Source organism: Python bivittatus, unplaced genomic scaffold (assembly GCF_059951505.1).
Source record: "Python bivittatus isolate LINGU-HERP-01145 unplaced genomic scaffold, Pbiv_v1 ctg000840_np1212, whole genome shotgun sequence".
In the NCBI taxonomy this organism is placed as follows: domain Eukaryota; kingdom Metazoa; phylum Chordata; class Lepidosauria; order Squamata; family Pythonidae; genus Python; species Python bivittatus.
This window is the reverse complement of record NW_028277113.1, coordinates 41,420,177-41,442,209: the sequence shown is the minus strand read 5'-3', so window position 1 is coordinate 41,442,209 and position 22,033 is coordinate 41,420,177. Positions and strand designations below refer to the sequence as shown.

The 22,033-nt window shown below is 39.1% G+C and overlaps 3 protein-coding genes across 4 annotated transcripts in view; 2 read left to right on the top strand and 1 right to left on the bottom strand.

Moving 5' to 3' along the window:
• PRKDC (protein kinase, DNA-activated, catalytic subunit) overlaps positions 1 to 8,676 on the top strand; it is a 123,408-nt gene extending 114,732 nt beyond the window's left edge. The window contains exons 82-86 of the mRNA XM_088130628.1: positions 716 to 787; positions 1,239 to 1,440; positions 2,012 to 2,200; positions 2,559 to 2,698; positions 3,568 to 8,676. Coding sequence (XP_087986754.1) covers positions 716 to 787; positions 1,239 to 1,440; positions 2,012 to 2,200; positions 2,559 to 2,698; positions 3,568 to 3,772 — 808 coding nt within the window. The 3' untranslated portion in view covers positions 3,773 to 8,676. The remainder of the gene's footprint in view (positions 1 to 715; positions 788 to 1,238; positions 1,441 to 2,011; positions 2,201 to 2,558; positions 2,699 to 3,567) is intronic.
• A 2,030-nt stretch (positions 8,677 to 10,706) lies between these two features.
• Positions 10,707 to 12,524, top strand: CEBPD (CCAAT enhancer binding protein delta). The gene has a single exon (XM_088130633.1). The coding sequence runs from the start codon at positions 10,969 to 10,971 to the stop codon at positions 11,908 to 11,910; it is 942 nt and encodes a 313-aa protein (XP_087986759.1). The 5' UTR covers positions 10,707 to 10,968; the 3' UTR covers positions 11,911 to 12,524.
• A 1,225-nt stretch (positions 12,525 to 13,749) lies between these two features.
• SPIDR (scaffold protein involved in DNA repair) overlaps positions 13,750 to 22,033 on the bottom strand; it is a 199,618-nt gene continuing 191,334 nt past the window's right edge. For both annotated transcript variants that reach the window (XM_088130630.1, XM_088130632.1), the window contains exons 18-20: positions 15,702 to 15,816; positions 15,434 to 15,487; positions 13,750 to 14,939 (exon numbers count right to left, since the gene is read on the bottom strand). In XM_088130630.1, coding sequence (XP_087986756.1) covers positions 14,817 to 14,939; positions 15,434 to 15,487; positions 15,702 to 15,816 — 292 coding nt within the window. In that variant the 3' untranslated portion in view covers positions 13,750 to 14,816. The remainder of the gene's footprint in view (positions 14,940 to 15,433; positions 15,488 to 15,701; positions 15,817 to 22,033) is intronic.

Sequence of the window (22,033 nt, the reverse complement as noted above, 5' to 3'; positions counted from 1 at the left end):
TGCAGTGATTGCTCATCCATACCTGCTCCCCTTCTTCCCACTTCCTCTATTTCTCTGCATTTGTTGAATTATTGCACTTAATATGAGCAGTATAGCAATTGTTACAGATTTAAAGTATCTTTATAAGGCAGAATTAAATTCTGTAAGCATAGCTTAAAGCAGGAAGAACAGTAAGAGCAGAGAGCAAGAACTGAAAGATAATATACAGACATGGAAGAGTATTAATTAAGGGATGGTTGCTAGGCTGTAGTTGTGTTTTTAGCTCAGTCTGCAAGCAAGAAAAATATCCTTGGAATTAAGGGCAATTTAGTTCAGTTGCGTTCAATACATGATTGCCCAAGTTGTATCCTCCTAAATAATCCCCACAGAAGTATACAACAAAACACAATTAATTTATGTTTATTTGTGCCTATCCTTTGATGCAAATATTTTGGGGTTTTTAGACAAGTACTTATACATTATATAACATTGTTATTAAAATGCTAACAGCAATTATTTTAGAATATAATTCTCTGTGCCACCCTTTCAGTGTTCTTGGTGCTTCACGTCCTAATCAGGTTTGTAGTTTGAAGTCTGTCAGAGCAAAAAATAAAAGAGATTTAGGATAAGCACAGATTAAAAATAGGAAAAGCAAATGTCTCTAGCTGATTCTTTATTGCAATTCACATATTTCAGTTACCTGGTTATAATTCTTACTGTTTGTTCTAATTTTCAGAAGAGCTAGTCGAACAGAAACAGTGATATCTTTCCAGCGTCGAGAAAACTCTGTTCCTGAAGATCTGCTAAGGTAAGGTAAGGGTGTTCTTGCAAAGCTCTGGGCTTTGAAATAAGAGTAGTGAATAGAATAGGAATAGTTAGTATTAATGTTGTTGGTATGAACACTCAAGAGGTCTTAAAATAATTAGATTGGCTAAACAGATTAAAAAGTATGGTTATGTACAAAATACATTGCTAGGAGTTATTCCTCCCTCACTTTCCCATGGCCTCTGCTGTTTTAAATCCCCAGTGCCAGAGGGGACCCCTGGTGTACACTTCTAAAGAAAATCTTCCTCTGAGTTTTTCACAAAACAGCCTAATTCTTCTTGTTTTTCGCTTTTTATTATATGTCTGAAAAGATAAGGAAAAGACCCATTCTTCTGAGTTTCTAATATTGTGATTTCCAGAACTTACATTATCTGAAAGTAGTTTCTAAGTTGTATTTCAGCAATTTCTAATACAAATCTATTTACTTTCTAAAGGAAAGCCTTTGTTAAAATGAGTACAACTCCAGAAGCCTTGCTATCTCTGCGATCCCATTTTGCCAGCACCCATGCACTGCTCTGCATCAGCCACTGGATTCTTGGCATTGGTGATCGACACTTATCAAATTTTATGATCAGTACAGAGACTGGAGGCATGGTGGGGATAGACTTCGGACACGCGTTTGGTTCAGCAACACAGGTATTCTCCTCCTGTCCTTCTTCCAGTGTTTATGGCTATATTGAAGGAAGCCAGGGCAGAAGAAACCTTACAGCCTCGGGATGCTTTTGAGGAACCATGGGATTTTAGAGATTTCTTTTTCTGCTCACAGGTCCCTTCAGCTTTTGCTCTTTGCAGTGGCAAGAGAATCCATTTAGAGCACCATTATTTTGCCCTCTCTGCTATCACAATTTCAGTAGCTAAGAGGACCAAAATGAAATAGCCTTCTGGATCAGTGCTTGCTTTCTTCCATAATAGCAGACCATTTCCTGCTAGGAGGAATAGATATGAAATTAAAAGGGAAAGTATATGCCAGTCCCCTTCTTTTGTGCCCTTAATAGCTTACTAGTTTCTTTGGGTGCCTTAAAAGTCAGATAAGGTATAGACATAATAATATACAAATACATGCATTTATAACTAGAAGCCATGTTCCTTTAACATGTGGTGACTTCTGCTATTCATAAATCACAGGTTTTTTTGCTATGAGCAGAAAAGGTGAAATTTTTCTTGTTTGCTTTATGGATTTTTCAATAATTTTATTATTTTTTTGTAGTTTCTGCAAGTTCCAGAGTTGATGCCTTTCCGTTTAACTCGCCAATTTGTTAATTTGATGTTGCCAATGAAAGAATCTGGTCTTATAAACAGTGTGATGGTACATTCCTTAAGAGCCTACCGTATAAATCAAGATGTTCTCATTAATACTATGGATATATTTGTAAAGGAACCTTCTTTGGATTGGAAAGTAAGCTATTGACTTCTTAATTTTGGCACACCTGAAAATAGGAAGAGAAATTATTAGATGAATTGCTATTCAACAAGTAAACACTGAATTTTAAAATACATTCATTCCTATACTTTAGCATCACTATTCCTCCAGTAAATAAATCAGGCAAAGTATATTTGTCATTTGGAAATTTGAGCAAACTACTATTTTATTTTATAAAATCACCTTAAAGATATAGGTAGCCTCTAAGATTCAGTACACACATATACACACATACATTAGGTAGGAATTTAAAATTTTGATTGATAACTGCAGTGAATAATATGCACTGTAACATATAATATTGGTTTCATGGATTGACATTTTCTCTCCTTAGAATTTTGAACTGAAACAGTTGAGAAAAGGTGGCACATGGACAAAGGAAATAAATACAGATGAAGTGAATTGGTACCCTCTACAAAAAATAAAATCTGCAAGAAGGAAGTTGGCAGGGGCTAATCCAGCCGTGATTACGTGGTATGAGTTTGTGCAGATCTGTATTAAAAAATGCAAATGGAAGAATTATTGCCTGGAAACTGGGAATTTTAGTATCTTATGTTCTACTTTAGGATGAATTTATTAGAAGTATGCAAAATGTTGGGAGACCAAAATTTTCTGACTTCATCAAAAGCATTCCAAACTTGAAATGAGCCTTGTACAACATCAAATTGTAGGTCAGAATCACCTGTTTTGAGGTTGGAACAGGAGAAAATGCTTTTTCTGAGGCCAGGAATGAACATTTTGGGATAAAAATATTTCAAACTGTTTCATACAACTCTAGGATGTATACATTCATGCTAGTTTCTTGAAGATTTCATTGTGAGGTGATTTTGTGTGTAAGAGCCCTCATAAATCAAACATCATTGAACATACTTTCACTTTAAGTACTTTTAAGTATGAGAGGCAGTGAGGCTTGAACACACACATTGCCTCATAACTGTTCACATTCCTTGGGCTCTCCAAATGTTACTGAGTGACATACAAGACTAAGTGATATACGTGTTGGCGTATGTAATAAAGTGTATGTATTCTGTTACTCTGCAAGTAACTCTAAGAGCCTTTCAAGTTGAATAGTGGGAGCCTCCAAAAACTGCTGATCTCTAGCTACTGTAGATCACTGTGATACTACCTGGGGCTACTCGGGGTGAAGGAAATCTAGATTCCTCAATATTATTTGAATGGGGTTTTTTTTAATGTAAACTGTGCCTTTTATGCCTTTGTAGTGTTTTACTCAGCTTTACTCTGATTACCCCAGATAAGATTAATTTCATGCCAAAGTTAACTGTTTCTTTGAGAAATATGGTAGTTGTCATTCTGATTACATACAAGCTTTTTTGGTTTTTCAGTGATGAGTTACGCCTGGGCCATGAGAAATCTGAGGCCTTCAGGGAATATCTGTCTGTAGCACAAGGGAGCAAACAGTTCAACATCCGGGCCAGAGAACCAGAGGATGACCTTACAGAAGAAGTACAAGTGAAATGCCTTATTGATCAAGCCACTGACCCAAATATCCTTGGCAGAGCTTGGGAAGGATGGGAACCCTGGATGTAAAAGACAAGAAAGTTGTGGCTCATCAGTGCTTAAGTGACCTGGAGGTGAAGACTATATGGACTGGGTATTATTTTCTATAACAAAAAGTATTAAAGCACACATTTCAAATTGTGATGTAGTAATAGAATGTTATGTATTTCTTGGCAATTCTGTAAAACTGATTTTTGGAATTACATATAAAATTAAGAAAACATGAAGCATGATGCTTACAGCTCAGGTATACATTAAATTGCTGACATTAATGAAAGGAGAGATACCTAAACTTATTTCTCAAAAAGTTAAAAAAAGCTAGTAAGAATAAATTAGTTATTATATTAACAATGAAATATTAAACAAATTTGTGATACACTGAATTGATTTCACAGTAGTGGCATATTACCTGTAAATGGGTATAAATATGGCTATTAATGTAATTTTTTATTTAAATTACATGAGCAGAAAAAATAGTTGTAAATTATGTTGTTCAGAAGAGTCACAATATAGTTTAGCGTAGACTACATACAAGCAGTGTTGTGTACAGAGCACTTTGAATAAATTTCAGTACATACTTCAAGTTCTGCCATTCCTTGACACAAATATTAATGATGATTATTAGCAAAATTGATCATTCATGAAGATGTTATTTCTAGAATGAGTGGAGTTTTAAAATGAAACTAAAAGTAACAAAATCTGTTGACCATAAGGTCCTACAGTCTATTATAGAAACCAGGCTAGAGACAGAAAAAAAAAAGTGCCTTTGAAAGATTTGTCATGGAGCTCTATCTGTAAACATACTTCCAAACACAGCTTAGAAGACTTCCTCATGAACATCACAAAAGCAATGTACATTTACTTACATGTCCTGTTTCAGATAGTACTAGGTAAAACAATCTGTTTTTAGGGTGAACAAAATCAGCAAAATATCTGGAATAAATAATACTGAACCTAGCACAATATTTACTTTTTAAAATATGGTATGGACTATTTGCTATACTGACCTTCATGCTGTATTTTTAAAAACATACAAATGCAAATCCTGAACATAATGATTCAGTTGGCAGTGTCCAGGTGTCATTTTGATTCTGTCCTTCCTACAAGGGTAAAGTGAAGTCTCAACCTCCAAACCAGTGTGAAACGTTCATATAATCAATATTACATGGGTATTATTAAAAGATGGCTTGGTTCTGCAGCATCCATATCATTTTCCAGGACTGACAGAAATGTTTGTCAGTGTTTTCCCCTCCCCCTGTGAACGATGGGAGAGATCTGACAAAACTAAAGTGGGAAAACACATCCATGCCCTTCCTCAATTCTGCCCTTTCTGAGTATGTCAGGCCTTGGAATAAGGCAGTTCTTCTACCTTCAGATCTCCCTCTCAGTCTGGGTGCATTGTTTGGTAAATATCTATAATGAATGTTTAAAATCGTTTTCTCTTGGAGACAAATTTGCACTGTCTTCTCTTTTTAGATTTGTATCAATAAAGATGTTCTATTTTTGAAGCAGTACTGTGAAGAAAATAAATAATATGAAGTCCAGTGAACTCTGCAGCCAAAGACTCAGATGCCTGCCTTAAATGAGGCATTAATCTGTACTTCTGCCCATTCTTTCACTGACTGAGCACTTTGACCTGTAGGCTTAAAGGGCAAAGTTCTAAGCTTATAATTTAACCAAGTCCTTAATCATAATGCATGCATAGTAGGGCACTCTTGTGGAAATTACTTCTTGTTATAATCTCAATATTCTGAATATCAGACAGAGGTATATTAAAGGCAGAAGGAAGATATGGTTGCCAAACAACTTAACTGTTCAAGCTAACAGTATAGTTTTGTTTCTGTCCCATCTATTCAATATCTACTACACTCAATACTATTAAAATATTACCCTTGTTTCTTATATTAACAAAATAATTCTTCTTATGTTAATTTGGTGTTAATGTACCCACATAAAGGAAGATAGTAGCTGCCTAACTTCCTTTATGTGGGTTCACAAACTTTGAAGTACCCCAAAATCCCTAAGGTTCAAAAGTGGGCTGAGCATACACTGCAGTGACAGAGTGCTGATGGCTTAGGGAAAAACTGAAGTCTGGCGTGAAAGAATAGGAAATTGAATGGGTTATCTAAGATCATGTAATGTTAAACAGGAAACACTACATTGCAACTGTTTGCTGCAAGTCCCACTGTCCCCTCAAGTAATAGCTCAGAAATAAGCTGGTCCATTCAAAGGTAAGATAGACTTGCTCCTGGTTAGTACTTAGAAGGGAGACCACCAGGAAGTCCCAGGATTATAAATTAGACAACCCTGGGGTTTTAACTGGAAAGAGGCCAAAAAAAAAAAACCCCTTGAAAGTACTTGTATACTGTTGCCAGGAAAACAAGAGAGATGTGTCCATATAGTTACCAGGAGTCCAACTCATCTTGAGAGAGATTTTACCTTTTTCCATACAATAGTGAAAATGCTTATAAGATGAACAGTCTTTAAATGTAAAAGCTAAAAGACAATTTTTCCAAACAGCCTGATAAGTATCTGTACGCTTTCAAAAGGGAGGGAGGGAGAATTTAGTTTCCTTTGAATATTACTTCATTATAGTTGCATGTGTGTGAGAGGGAGGTGTTTTCTATCCTACACTATATGGTGATGTCTCCATTCTCATAAATTAAATTCTACTGGCCTATCTGGGATTATCTTTGATTGCTTTAATAAATTTTGATAATTTTTCCCTAAAAAAGAATTTGTTATGTCCTGTAAGTATTCTATCAGTTGCTATGAGTGTCTTTCAGGCCATAAAGTGAGATATAAATGCTTTAAATTAAGGGTGGAAAACTTGTAGCTATCTAAAGTTGCTGATATATAACTCCATGGTGGCCATGCTGGCTGGGGCTTCTGGGCTTTATAGGTTTCACCAGTGGTCTATATGAACAGATGTGATAGAACATTAATTTCTGCCCTTTACAATAGTGCTCTAATAACCAGATTTGGTGGGGAAGTAATTTCGGGTTGATTGGTTTAAGAACTATCTAGGATTGACCCCCAACTCACCAAAATTGCTAAGAATATCAGAGAGCTTGTCATAGATGTGTTTGCTGTGCCAGAAACCATGAAGACCACAGAGAGGAACATCCAGTTCAAGTCATGCAGACATAGAAACTAAGAAGAAACGCTCAAGATGCTGATGGTACTTCAGAGGACTGCAAAATGATTATTAAAATATACTGGTATTGCCTGTCTGCAACACGCAATAGATACAGGATCAATTTACTCTGGTGAAAATTGATACCTTACAATTTTTTGTTAGAATTTAATTCATATTAAATTTGCTCCTGGATTTATTTTTTTAAAAACATGGTTAGCTTATGCAAATGATTTCATTTCTTTTAAGTTTTTATTTACATGAAGTTTTTTGTCTGTCAGTATCAAATTCTCTGGATAATCAAATGGAATAAAAAGCCAAGACTAGGCTAATAATTAGCATCGGGAAACGTATCATGTTATCTATCAAGGAATATCTGACAGTACAGTACATTTTCTATGCACAGAGAATGATTAACCATCAAGCTAATCACTATGTACTATGACAAACATTTATTGCCTTTACTCTGGGATACTGAGTTGTTAAAATCAAATGGCTTTCAAGTGTTCATAAAGACAGAGCAAAGGTTTGAGGGATGGCTTATGGCAAAGTGTCTGCCATAAAAGCTGAAACAAAAAATTTCCATGTAAAGTTTGAGAGCAGAACAGGCCATATTAGAGAGACAGATGGGGAAAAATGAGTTATTGGCACTGGATATCCAAAGAGTAATGAGCAGAAGTACCAAAAAAATGACAGCAATAGCTCTCAACAATCCTGATCATATTAGTCATCAGGATTGTACCAAATAAATGATGACAAGGGATCTCCAAATAGTTCCATCCAGACTTGCTTCCTGCTTCACTTCTGGCAGGAAAGAATTCCAGCAGCTGCAAAGAGCATTCTCAAGTACACAAACAACTGCTGAGCACAGAAGACACCCCTTCTCCCTGCACAGATGGTGCAGAGGATTCAGAAACCAGTTTCTAATACAGATCAGCTCCTGTTGGAAAGGGACCAATGAATTTTGTTTATCTATGTTTGCTGATTGACTTTCCAGCCTTGCTCATGCCACTACTAGTGCATAATTATTCATTTATATATTTTCACTTTAAGAAAGTAGTACAAAATTGCAGTTCTTTTTCATTTAATTTAAACTCTTATTAAGGGATAGGAATATAAGAATTAAAAGACTTCTTCATAAGTCAGACTGTGCATATGGTCCTATCTTTTACTAAGACAAACTGGGAATAGGAATCATCATATGGTGATGAGTGCTGAGAATTAGCTACAGAAAGTCCTCTCCTCAACACCATTAGTTTTCCTATACAGATCATCTTACACTCAACCAGGGCTGTAAGCTGGTTTTACTTGCACAGTTAAGGAAGCACTAAGGTGGTCCAGAAACAGGTTCTCTAGACAGACAGGTACTAATCACCAAGTCAATGTTTTTTAGAAGCAATAAAAAGTGTATAATTTTTGTACTTCTGCTCTTGACTGAAGCTTGTTACTTGCTCCACTTGCCACTAGCCAGCCTCTTCCTTAGCTCTACAGTCACCATTGTATAGAATGCCTGGACACTAATCACAATAATACTTCCTGTTGTAATAATACAGTAGTGTATAGTCATATATATGATAGTCATCCATAACCCTCTTCTACAAAGAAAGCAATTTTTCAATATTTTCTCAAAACTGTTGTGAAGTTTGGTACACAGTGTTTTTGTTGTTTTGTTTAAAAAGCTACTTAGCCAGTGTATCACTGGTAACTGTCTTCCTGATTAAGGGTTCTGAAGAAATCAAGTTTTGCACACACTTTTTGTTTAATTTGGTTGATCCTAATAAAGGTATCACACACTTTATGTGAAAGAATTTGGATTCTTTTTCTCATGGACCAATAGATTATGGTTTCTGGTTTTTAAATTAATGGCATTTAAACTATATGAATCCAACAATCCCCTTTTTGAAGAAAACTGAAAAATACTCATATTTTAATTACTTTATTAAAAACAGGCAGAGGGCTAGGAACTAGAAGACAATGAGTTTTAGTCCTTGAGGCAACAAGCCAGCTGGGTGACTTTGGGCCAGTCACTCTCACTTAGCCCTAGGAAGAAAGCAATGGCAAATCTCTTCTGAAGACGATGCCAAGAAAAATGCATGGACTTGTCTACATAGCTGCCAGGAGTCAAGATGATTCAAAACCACAAATATAATGGTATTAACAAAAAATCAGAAACAAACTGATGATTAGAACTGAGAAATCAGGAACATCCCTTTTGTATTTTTTAAAGTGCCTTGAGATGGCAACAAAATTGCTTATGGTCTGCAAAAATTAACCAAGCAGAAAGAAACATTCTGAATCATAACAGTATGGGCAACATTTAGCCACCAGAGGGCAATAGTTAAATATTAAATATGATGGAGATACAATTGGTATTTTCCATGGCAAGTAAAAATAACAGTATACATAAAAGCAGCAGCAGAGGGAACATGGAAAGGCCAGACATGATCCCATAGCTATGTCCTATGTCAAAGGTTAAGTCCAGACCTTGGACATTTCCCTAGCCATATCTGATAAAATGGGTATAAATAACTAGCTTACTAAACAGTTTTGGCAAGCCATTTCACCTTTAAAGTGAGTTTTAATTAAGCATTAAGTTGCATGCCTTGATCTATGCTTGGTATGTTTTAAAATGTGTATCTGTATCAGTGGGCTTATGGATTCCACCAGAGCAGTCAAAGTGTGCAGCCCTGTGTATTTCCACCGAATAATTCAGTTGGCAATTCTGCGATTAAAGATGCAGATATTGATCGGCCTGTCTTTCTAAACAGTGCTTCTCAACCTGAGTAACTTTAAGAGGGGTGGACTTCAACTCCCAGAGTTCCCCAGCCAGCAATTCTGGGAGTTGAAGTCCACCCCTCTTAAAGTTACTCAGGTTGAGCACTGTTCAAATCTGTGGATTCAGACAGCCCTTCTGCCGTGCGCTCACAAGAGAGCGGAGACCAAAACCTTGGACATTTCAGAGGTCTCAGAAAAGCACGCATCTAGGGCGTTAGCAGGGCTATAATGGGCCTGGGAACATAGCACGGGACAAGCAAAACGAGCAGCAAAACGCCTTTCCCCATCCTCTCAGAAAGGAAGTCGGTTCCTCTCCCTGAGATCAAGAACTGAGCCGCCTAATCAATCCAAAAGCAAACGGGCGGGATGGCCGTCAGAAAACGATCCATTCCCCACCACCCCACCCCTGCGAGCGCAGCCACAGCAAGGATCAGGGTTTTCACGGCTTCTGTTCCACTTCTCTCTCTCTCTCGCTCTCTCTCACGCGCACGCGCACACACTCCGGTGGACGAAATGCTCACTGCTTTAGGAGCAGGGTGGGTGGGCACTGCCAACCCAAGTAATATCGGGCGGAGGGCGAAGCGTCCCTCCAAATTATACTGACTGGCCCGGATTGGTCTTAGGACGGGCTTTCTTTCCCGGTGGCTTCGCTGCTCCAGCCCAGGGAACCAGTCGAGCGCGACGGACCAGAGCGCTGCCCTTTCGCTCCCGCGGCTCGAGCCACGGCAGACGGCTTCCATCGCGGAAGAGCCGCCGTCGTGGCCAGGCGGAGAATGCTTTGCTTGATCCCCCGGGAGAGGGGGGTAAAGGCCGCTCCTAGCTCGGCTTCCCGGTCCCGATCAAAGGTGGCAAAGCAGCAGGGGAGGTCCTGGGTTTTGCAGACCAATCCCGGCGGCCGGTTCTGCTCCAACCGCCCCTTTGGCAGCGAGGTCGAGAGGCGCGCAGAGCCAGACCCGCTGCCTCCACCTCCCGGGACTTCTCCGGCCACACCCTCCGCCGTCAGAAGGGGCAGGAGGTGGGGTCCGAGCATCGATGTCGATATAAAGGGCCGTGGCGGCACCTCGCCGCCAGGTTTTCCTGTTCAAACGCACGTGTGTAACTTCAGCCTCGGGCTCTCTAGCGTCGTCAGCGCAGCGTGCCAGTCCGAAGGCGCGGAAGACGTCGGGGCCCGAAGGTGAGCCCACCCCCCGGCAAGGCAGCGAGAAACGTCTGGGGGCCACAGGTCAAGGCACGAGCCCGCAGCGCCGGCCGACTTGCGCTTTCCATCTTCCCTCCCCCTGAATTCTCGCCCACTTCGCCGACCCGAGAGTTTCCAATGAGCGCCGCCACCCTGGACCCCTTGGACTCGCTTTCGTGCTACAGGACCTGGTCCCTGGAGCCCGCCAATTTCTACGACGCCAAGGCGGGCGAAGGCGGCGGCGGCGGCGGCCTGAGCCCCTCCTGCAAGGCGGGCAACGTGAGTGCCACCCCCGCCAGCGAGGAGTCCGGGGGGATGTGCTCCGCGCCGAGCAGCGGCAGCCGCGACCTAGCGGAGCTGAGCGCCGCCGCGCCGGCCATGTACGAGGACGAGAGCGCCATCGACTTCAGCTCCTACATCGACTCCATGGCGGCCGTGCCGAACTTGGAACTGTGCAACGACGAGCTGTTCGCCGACCTCTTCAACAGCAACCACAAGGGCGGCGAGCGCGGCGGGGGCTACGGGGATTACCTGCCGCCGCCGCCAGCGTCCGGAGGGAGCGCCTTGGCCAGCCTGCTGCACGCCAGCGTCCTCCCCGGCCCGCTCCGGGGCGCCGTCAAGCAAGAGCCCGACTGGGGCGAGGAGGCATCGGGCTCGCTGCTGCCGTCCCAGATTGCTACTTGCGCCCAAACCATTGTCAATTTGAGCGGGCAGCCCACGCCGCCCACCTCCCCCGAGCCGCCGGGCAGCGCCTCGCCGTCCAGCTACAGTAGCCGCTCTTCTGCTTCGTCGTCGTCGGGGTCCAAAGAGCGGGCGGGCAAGAAGTGCGTGGACAGGTTCAGTCCGGAGTACCGGCAGCGGCGGGAGCGCAACAACATTGCGGTGCGCAAGAGCCGCGACAAAGCGAAGCGCCGCAACCAAGAGATGCAGCAGAAACTGGTCGAGCTCTCCGCTGAGAACGAGAGGCTGCACAAGAAGATTGAGCAACTCAGCCGGGACTTAACTAGCCTCCGACACTTCTTCAAGCAGTTGCCCAACGCCTCTTTCCTGCAGCCCTCCTCGGTCACGGACTGCCGATAACCGGCTGCAGGCAGCGCCGCCACGGCCGCCCATGCGAGAGACTTTGAACTTCTTCACGAATACCTCAGCGCGAGCCGCACAAACTGCAGCGGGGGCTGCACGGGAGGGGGGAGGGCGGAGGGCGGGCCAGGCCTGAGTTGCCCCGGGGACTGTGCCAAAGGTACGCGGGGAGAGGGGGAGGGCGCGCCTTGCTCTCGCCTCCCCCCAAGCAAGAGACCTAGCCTGGAAGGCCGGACAGAAATGCGCGGGGAGGGGGGCGGGGGCAGAAAATCCTGTGTGTGCGTGCGTGCGTGTGTTTTGGCTTTAACTTTTTTTTTTTGGAATGGGCTAAGCTTGGGTCTTTAACCACAAAACTTGCCAAAAAGGTTAAAAAAAAGTGAAAGAAAAGCTAAACGTCTCTTCCCTCCTAAATTATTTTTATAATGATCATCTTCCCTTCCCCCTCCCCTTTGTTGATGCAGCTGTGGTACTTTGTAAGAAACAAATAATGATTTTCAGACTTTTCAAACACTTTTTATTATAAACGGCAAAAGGGAAAAAGTAGACTGAGCATGCTCAAACTTTTATATAAAATTTTTACAGCATTTCTAAAAATAAAAACCCCTTGAAATGTATTTGATTTTGTATTTGTTGTGATGTGGACATGTACTGAGGGAATGTAAATGACATCCAGGTAAATGACAAAGTGCCATGGTTAGTATTTCCTCAAGGGCATTTAAATGTCAGTTACATATCAGAGAGTTACCAAATACTTCTAAAAGTGCAAATACAAGCAGAAGGTATATGGAAGGTGTAATTGAATGATGAACTGAAACTGCATGATTCCACTCTTAAGGTATAGCTTCACATAGGATTCAACCACCTAAAGGAGGGTGCAACACTACCTGGAAAGGTGCCTTGCTGAATTTGGTACAACTTTTGAACAGGCTATTAAGAGGAGCTCTATTTTCCATAGGTAAAAATGCCATGCATATACAGATACATAAAAATAATCAGGTAAAGGAAACTTGCCTACCTGTCCAAAAAGAAAAAAGGAGATGATGCATCTAAAAAATACTTTGAGCCAAATGCCAGAGTTTTGTGAAACAGCAATGCAATAATAGAAGTTGGGTTTGGGCATGAGATTAACAGTCTGAGAAATAATTCTAAATAGTGTAAGTAATTAGCACTTGGAAAGTATTCCAACTCTCAGAAAAAGATCAACTGCTTGAACAAGGCCTCAAAAATAAGTCTCATTTAAGGATCCCCCCCCCCCCAGATAAAGGTTATTTTGCCTTATTTTCAAAATATTGGCCTATTTATATTTCTAAAAAGGACATGGGAGAGGGGAGGGATTTTTTTTTTAATTACAAGACAATTGCACTGTTCTGATTTACATGCTTAAGAAAAGGTTTTAGAAAACCTTTATAAGATTACGTGAAACTTTGTATATAATTATCACATGTATATCTTTTTGGATCAAGGTACATAGAAAAGGCATGACAGCCATGCCTTCCAAAACTACTTATGTAGTTCAAAATACATGCTACCATGATTGATTTAAAACTATACCATTCTGTCCATCAGGGTGTCGCCAACAGAAAACATTTTCTCTGCAGCACCTAAATTTGCTTCCCTTGGCTAACTGCCACCTAGTCACCCAGCCCTTTTCAGAAACTCAATTAGCTAGAGTCAACATAATCATTATTTTGAGAAATTAAGAGTTTGATTGTATATACACCAGGAAGTCCCTACAAAATAGGATCTTAGATCCTTCTACATGAGTGTTTTTCAACGTTGACAACTTTAAGATGGGTGGACTTCAACTCCCAGAATTCTCCACCCATGCTGGCTGGGGAATTCTGGGAGTTGAAGTCCATCCATCTTAAAGTTGCCAAGGTTGAGAAATACTGCTCTACATCTTCTTGTCCTCCACACCTACATCTTCTAAACACAAAAATCCAAATCCAGCTGCCAAGTACAGGAATATTTTATGCAAATAACAGGAAATCCCATACGTGCCAGGTTCTCTCTAAAAAAAACTATTTTGAATTACAGGATTTTGGATCAGATACTAAAATTATTCCAGTGTTTCACCAAATAATTTTATCCACCAATCAAAATGAAATATACAAGTAGTTTTGTATAACCATTTTAATTACAATGTGTAAAGCCACTTTTTAGGAAGGCTTAAAAAATACAACAGCCAAATACTTCCTTATTTAAATAATGATTACTGCTGTACATATGCCCTTGTTCATATATACACTTCTTTAATTCTATAACATTTAATTGCAATTATAAAAAATACATATCATGTCAGGTCAGACACTGTATCTGAACATTCTACATTAAATCTTGAACAGAATTTATATGTAAGTAGATATCATTTATCTCTAAGTAGATATAAATTTATATCTTCTAAGTAGATATAAATTTATCTCTAAATTAACATCTGAGGCCGATCTCAAATATATAACTTGGAAGTTAATTTAAAAAACTATTTCAGAAACTCACATTTAACATTTAGTTAGTCAAAAATATTTCGGCCCCTGAAACTCATTACAAAATATAACTTCCAGAACAAATATTGCTGAAAAAATGTATTTCCTTTGAGTGCTTGAATATTATTTATGGAGGACCAGACATCTGCGTATGTGAGTTCCATTAATTTCATGAGACAAGATTTAAGAATGTGCATTTAACTCCTCTCGTTGAAATGAGACTGGTGCTTGAACTGAGACTGGTGCTTGAACTGAGACTTGGGCATGGTTACTGTTCCCTGACACAGGTCTAATGTGTTTTTAAAAAAATAAGGTGCAAATAGTTTCGTTTCAAAAGCAGCACTGAAGAACTGAGTACAGTTACCAACAAATATGTTACAAAGATCATAGAAAGACCAGCAGACAATATTCCCTTTAGTTCTTTCAAGCATCTGGGAGAACAATTTCTTCCAATCCAATACAGCTAGATGGGTGGCTAGTTACAGATTGGACGTAACAATTTAAAAACCCCACCTCCTTCCTCAGCACACTCGTTACTTCATAACTCTGCAATGATAAAGCACATTCATTAAAACAAATAATCTTGTACATTTTGTCCTAGCCAGCATACAGCTGAACAATCTTCAGTAAAGAAAGTTCTTAAGGGTTTTTTTTTCTTATTTGCTTTTTTTACTGCTCCAAACCCATGTAATCCTAACAGTTATGAGAAATAATTTTATTAAAGAAATTCAAATAAGAATATCTATCTCTGGGAACCATTTAACTGAAAGCCAAATTTTCTACAAAAGTATTCCAGGAATTTCAACAGAGCATTAGACCAAGAGATCACCCGCTTAATAATTATATTTACAATATAGTTACAATATTACCAATGGTGCAGGTTAATCCAGAATATGCACCTTTATAAATGCTAGCTGGAAGCGGTGAAGGTTGACAGCTAATACATCTAGAAGGCACTGAGTTTGGAAAGGTAGCTTAAGTTAAGAACTAGAATTGTGAAGCTGCCATTTCTTTAAGAAATGTATTTTAAATATACATACCCCATCATCCATGCTTGATGATTCTAGAAGTGAAGAAATAGACTTCTGTAATAGCTGTGATAACAGGGAAATAAGAAAAGATTATGAAAACAATTAATGCAGTCAGTTTGTAACCCTAAAGATCTAAGTATTTTATTACCTGCTCTTATCTGTAACTTCTAGAAACAAATTAGTCCATGGTTTCATTTTCCTAGGAAAGCCCTCCAAAAGAAAATCAAGTTTGAACTCTATACAATACTGAATTGGAACAAGACTGTTCTTGTAATACCTTGACTTTTACAGTGGATTTTGGTTGGGACTGGCAATTCAAATAGACTTCCAGATGCATCTTGAAAACTGGTGAAGTTATAGCTTCACAGCAATGGCTGCAGTAAAGCAATCCTCTGAAATACATGAGAAAAAGACCATTTATATCCATCCCCAAACTTTCATTGACATGATTTTCATGTTCACAGACTTAACATGAGTTTGCACTGTAAGCAAGAACACTTATTGTTCAAATATTCCTAGCTTCCTTGATTTAATATGCAACAATCCTGTAAGAGACAACATGAAACATAATGAATAAAGAGATTCTCAACTTTATATTCTAGTGTCAATGCTAAGGAAAACATGTAACTGAAGGGTTGTAACCTTTTCCTACTCATTGGTTGTCTTGATAAAATGCTAATCATTTTACCCATTTCTGAAAAGTGTTCTTCCCCTAAAAGATTCCAAGAAGAGAATAAACCAGCTGGGAAGAGAGCATATATATCTGGGAGAATTAGAAGATGTGAAAACAGTCAAGAACCACAGTATCACCGATCCTGCTCTGCTAATCCCCTGCTTTATACTCATTAACAATTAACTACATATTTAGAAAGTTTGTACTAGCTTATTTTTATTTTTAAAAAAATAGCCTACTTTTGAGCAAAAAAAGTTTCCCAGTCCAGTTTCTATATGATCAATAAATCAAACCATCCCTAACCAGAAGTCTATGAACAATGTCCATAGGATCTTAGCATTAAAATTTAAATACAGTTTTAAAAGTTACTGAAGGCGAGAATCGCATGATTGTTAACTCCCACAAGATCTCAATGAGAGTACCAAAATCTTGCAAGACTTTGGCCATTTTAAACTCTTCTTTCTTTAGGAGCTAATGTGCCTCTCATTTGAAAAGCTGCTGACTTCTGATTTAAGAGACAAAACATAGAAGGAAAAGGAGATGAGGCGAAAAGAAGAAAACAAGCAAGTTCAGACACCAAATTCGTACAAAATACACAGTAATTCTTTACTGTAATTCAGGACATCAAAATGAAAGAAGGAACAGATATAGCAAAGACATTACTTGGGTATAATGCAAATTATATTGAGACATATAATGTCTCAATAACACCCATTAGACTTTGTGGACAGTCTTTTAAAATAAGAGTTATCCAAGTTTATGCTCCAAGCACTGATGTAGAAGAAGAGGAGGTTGACAAGTTTTATGGTAAAGTTCAATCTGAAATCAACAGAACATGTAAGCAAGTTGTGCTGTTTGTGGTTGGAGACTGGCATGCCAATGTTGGAAATATTAAGGAGGAAAATGTAGCTGGACTGTATGGCCTAAGAAACCAAAATGAAAGAGAATAACTCACCAATTTTAGTCAATATAATGATTTCTATGATACCTATATACATGGACATCACCAGACCGAATACAAAGAAATCAAACTGACTTTATTATTGGTACAAGGTGATGGAATTGCTCATCACAGCAAAGATATGGCCAGGGGCTAACTGTGGAACAGATCATGATGTGCTCGTATGCAAGATCCAAGTCAAGCTAAAAGTGGAAGAAGAAAGTTCTCCAGTATTTTCAAGGAGAATATCAGGAATCATTTTGAAGTCCTGAACCTCATTGATAGGGAAGCAGAGGAAATATGGAATGAAATCAAAGAAGTTGTTAAGGATTAATGTGAAAAGAGATGCCAAGAGATGAATGTGAAAACAGATGCTTCTGTTAGGAAACAGAAAGCAAACTGGATGTTATAACAAACTGTGGAATTTGCCAACAAGAGGAGAAAGCTAAAGTCAAGAAGGCCAAAGATCTCAGGAAGGAACTTAAAATGAATTTCAGAGAGGTGTCAGAAGAGACAAGAAGCAGTACTACAACCTCTGTAAAGCCACTGAAGATGGAAAGAGACACAGAAAATAAGGAAAGGCTTCTAAAATATCTCCAAATTCAGATGGAAGTTCCAACCTTGCTAAAGGATGCCAGTGGACAGACAGTAATTGATTCCAAGAAGATCAAGGAAAGATAGAAGGACTATACTGTAATTCTGTTCAGTAGAGATGCCAACATCCAAGATACCTATATTTCCTATTTACAAGAACCTCTAGTACTGAAAGATGAACTTATATTAGCACTCTAATCATTATCAAATTGGAAAACTACAGGAATTGATAGATTATCTACGTAAAGTTGGTAAGCAACAGGAAAAGAATCTGCAAAGGTTCTAACCAAGTTCTGCCACCAAATCTAGAGAATAGCTATACCTAGTTTTCCTTGTGATACTCTATGTAATTGAAAGGTATACTATCAAGAAGCAGGATAAAAACAGTATTGATGCTTTTGAAAGTTGGTGTTCGAAAAGAGTCCTGATAATACCATGAATAACCAAGAAAATATACAAATGGATCATAAAACAAATCAATCCAAGCTTCTCATTCATAGCACAAATGATCAGGCTCAAATTATTATATTTGAACACACCATGCAAAGACCTAGCTTGAGAGAAGTCTAAAATGCTGGGAAGGTGGAAGATGCCCTGTTAGAAGACCTGAAGGATCAGGTTGAGGACAGATCTTCTTGGAAAAAATCTGAGTTACTAAGAGTAAACACTGACTTGATGACACATAACCATAATTACATAGTAATTCTAGTAATGACCAATTGAAATGGAAACAGTTCAAAGGCAAAAGGACCCAAGTATAGCAGGTCTCTTAGAATCTACTTCCATCTCTTTCACCGTGGTGTCAAGTAGAATAGATTGTGACCAGGAAAGGTATGATGAGAAATCTTGTTCCCAGTAACACTAATTGGCATATTCTGAATCTCTATTCTGTGACTGTCAAGAACCATTCACACACACAACACACACACACACACACACACAGTTCTCAGAATCAGTTAATTTTTAAAACAGCATTCTGTGGTAACAAATTATGGTTTCATGAAGCAGCCATATTTTTTGTTTTCCCTTAAAGCATTTCTTTTTGCAGGACTTAATGAAGCTAGAACTATTCTTATTGGTTGTAGCACATGATATTGCCACAAATACACACACACATACACACTTGTACTGTGCTTAAATATAAGTGCACGAGAAATAAAAATGCTGCTACTACTGTAACTACTATTACTATAATCTTAATCAACTTTGCTGGATGACTAAGAAAAATAAATGCTGGAGGGGAGATAATATGCTTTCTGTTTACTTTCTTTATGCTCTTTATAATTTTATAACCTGTGCAGTTGAGAGCTCATCACCAGGACAGCAAACAGTAACAGTTTTGTAAGGGAGCTAGTGAATTTGGGTTGCTGATCAGTTGTGTTTAAGGAAAACTGTTTATTAACTGGATGAGATTGGATTTTTTTTTCCTGGCTGGCTGGGTGTGTGCTTAGTTGCTTTCTGAGCACATGGACTGAGGGGAGGGGATTATAGCTGAGTCACTGATCAAGAGATTAGCTATTAGCTTTGTAGCATTCCTTAGCCAATAGCAAGTCCCAGCCAGCAGTCTTTCAAAAGAGGAGAGATACTTGGAGCTCAGCACCAGATCAAGCTAATAGGAATGGGAGAATTTTATGAGGAAATTAACAGGGGGAGGAAACTCATACTGACCTCCCACCTCCAGAGGCTAAGTATCAAGGTGAGTTAGCGATAGTATGAAGAAACGAGGACTACAGACTGTAAAAGTGTAACATAGGATAAAACAGTTCTTAAAGGAAAAAAAATCAACTTATTAACAATAAGTAGTATGAAGATAGAAAACCAACAGAGGAAAAGGTGTTTTCCAGTTTACTCCATAGAGAGTCAAATGTATAAATACCAGTCATGATTCATTCCTGCATTCCTGGCTCTCAGGGAGCAGGTCTGTTTTCTTGAAACCAAAGTGGCTGCACTGCAGATATTAGACAGTCATAGAAGTATGTAGATGAAACTTCCTGGGATATGACAACTTTGTCCTACTCCCAGGACAATAGCTCCCTTGCTGTCAGGGAGAAGAAGAGTGAAGGATGGCATAATATATGCTTCTGTAGGGTAATGAACCCAATTACTACCTACGACAACAGGGGGAAGAGGGCTTTTGGTTGTGGGTGAGATGGGTTGGGTTTGCCATGCACATCTGGATAGTACCGGGGTGAAAGTAGTGGCCACAGTCCACGTTAGGATGAATGGTATTTAAAAACTTAATAAAAGAGACCTGGAACCCTAATTTAGACTGCTAGGTAGATGACTAAAGTCCAGGACTGCTAAGATAGTATTGTTAGAAATACTATTTCTTCCACAAAGAGAACCAACTACAAAAACAGAGCACAGTGGTCTCAGTGTATGGATTTGCTGGAGGAACTAATCCAAGGGATTTAGATTTGCTGGGCACCGGGCAATTTTTTGGGACAAGCCAAACCTGTATGAGAGGAGCTGTCATATAACATCAAAAAGGTGGCACAGCAGCTTTTAAATTCATCTCTAAGGAAAGCCTACAGGTACCTGGCAGCATCAAATTCAGAATGGTGTAGATGTTGGCAATATCTGGATGCAGAATAAATACCTGATACTTTTTTTACTTTTCCAGGGAGAGATCAGAATAACATAAACACATTAAAGTAACAAATGAAGATATTCTAGGAAGGAAGTATTTGAAGAAATCAGAATAACAACTAAGCAAAACGTAGATTACATTCCAGAATTGGGATTACATACTTTTGAGGGAGGTAATGCCTAAATTAAACAAAAAGGAACTTACTGTATTTTTACTCTTAACTGTTAAATCAAAAATTACTCAAAAGTGGAAATTCTTAAATAATTTATCATTGGGCAATTGGTACACTATGGTAAGATCAATTGATCTTGAAAAAGTCACTGTCAAAATATGAATATTAAATTCACAGATTAATTGCATTTTTATCACACCTGGAAAGATTACATATGTTCTTTTAATAATAATAGCTCTAGATATGACAATATGATAAGCTGTATTTTAAGACATACTGTTCTTGGATGTTACCTTGTATTCTTGTTTCATTGTTGTTTTATACAATGAAAAAGTACAATTAAATTAAAAGAAGGCATTCTAGGATATCTTGAGAGACTATACTGCAGGGGTCCTCAAACTTTTTAAACAGTTCACGGTCCCTCAGAATGTTGGGGGGGGCGGACTATAGTTTAAAAAAAACATGAACTAATTCTTATGCACACTGCACATATTTTATTTGTAGTACAAAAGAAAACTAGGAAAAAACAATACAATAATTAAAGAACAATTTTAACCAACATAAATGTATTAGTATTTCAATGGGAAGTGTGGGCCTGCTTTTGGCTAATGAGATGGTCGATGTCCGGTTCCATATTTGTCACTGCCAGTCATAACAAGTGATGCAAGTGTGCATCAGTTAGTCTGGATCTGGTTGGAGATTTCAGATGTTTCATTCGGGAAAAAGTCTGTTCGCAGACATAGGTGCTTCCAAAGATGGTTACCATTTTGAGTGCATGGTTCCTGAGATTAAGATATGTCTCAGAGGGGAGAGATGCATAGAAATTAGTAAGGCTGCTTGACTTGAATGCATCTTTCAGAGAGTCACAATTCTGTAGCTCGGCCAGTTCCATTTGGTAAATTGGATCAACAATTTCCATGTCAACAGAAAATGGGTTCCGGAAAAGCTGTAGGTCCTGTTCATGGAGATGAAGCTCTTTAAATCTAATTTGAAATTCCCTTTGCAACAGTTCCAGTGAATCCACACATGTTTTGTTTGGGAATGCAACCGCTGGTTTTTCAGCCAACAGGTTTTGAGTTGTGGGGAGATGGCAGAAGTTTTCCTCCTTCACTTGTTTAATGAGGAGGTCCAATTTTACTTGAAATGCTTTCCCATGTGAATGCATATCACAGATGAGCTTCCCCTTTCCTTGAAGTTGCAAATTGAAACTGTTGAGTAGCTCTGATACATCTGTTAGAAAGGCAAGGTGCCATTTCCATTCTGCATCTTTGAGCTCTGGTACTTCTTTGTTTTTTGAAAGGAGAAAAGCAGAAACCTGTGGAAGTAAGTCATAAAAACGTTTCAAAACTCTCCCTCGACTCAGCCAATGGACTTCTGTGTGGTACAGAATATCTTCATAGGCAACATTCAGCTCAGACAGAAACTCCTGAAACTGTCTGTGGTTTAGTGCATGAGCTCTAATGAAGTTAACACAAGACACTACAACTTTCATGACAGAGTCCCACTTCAGAGATTTACAACACAGCGCTTGTTGGTGGATGAGGCTATTGGACGCGAATGATTGTTTGTCCATCTCTTGTTTAATGCGTGCAACCACTCCTTTCATAGACCCCACCATGCTAGGAGCACCATCAGTTGTC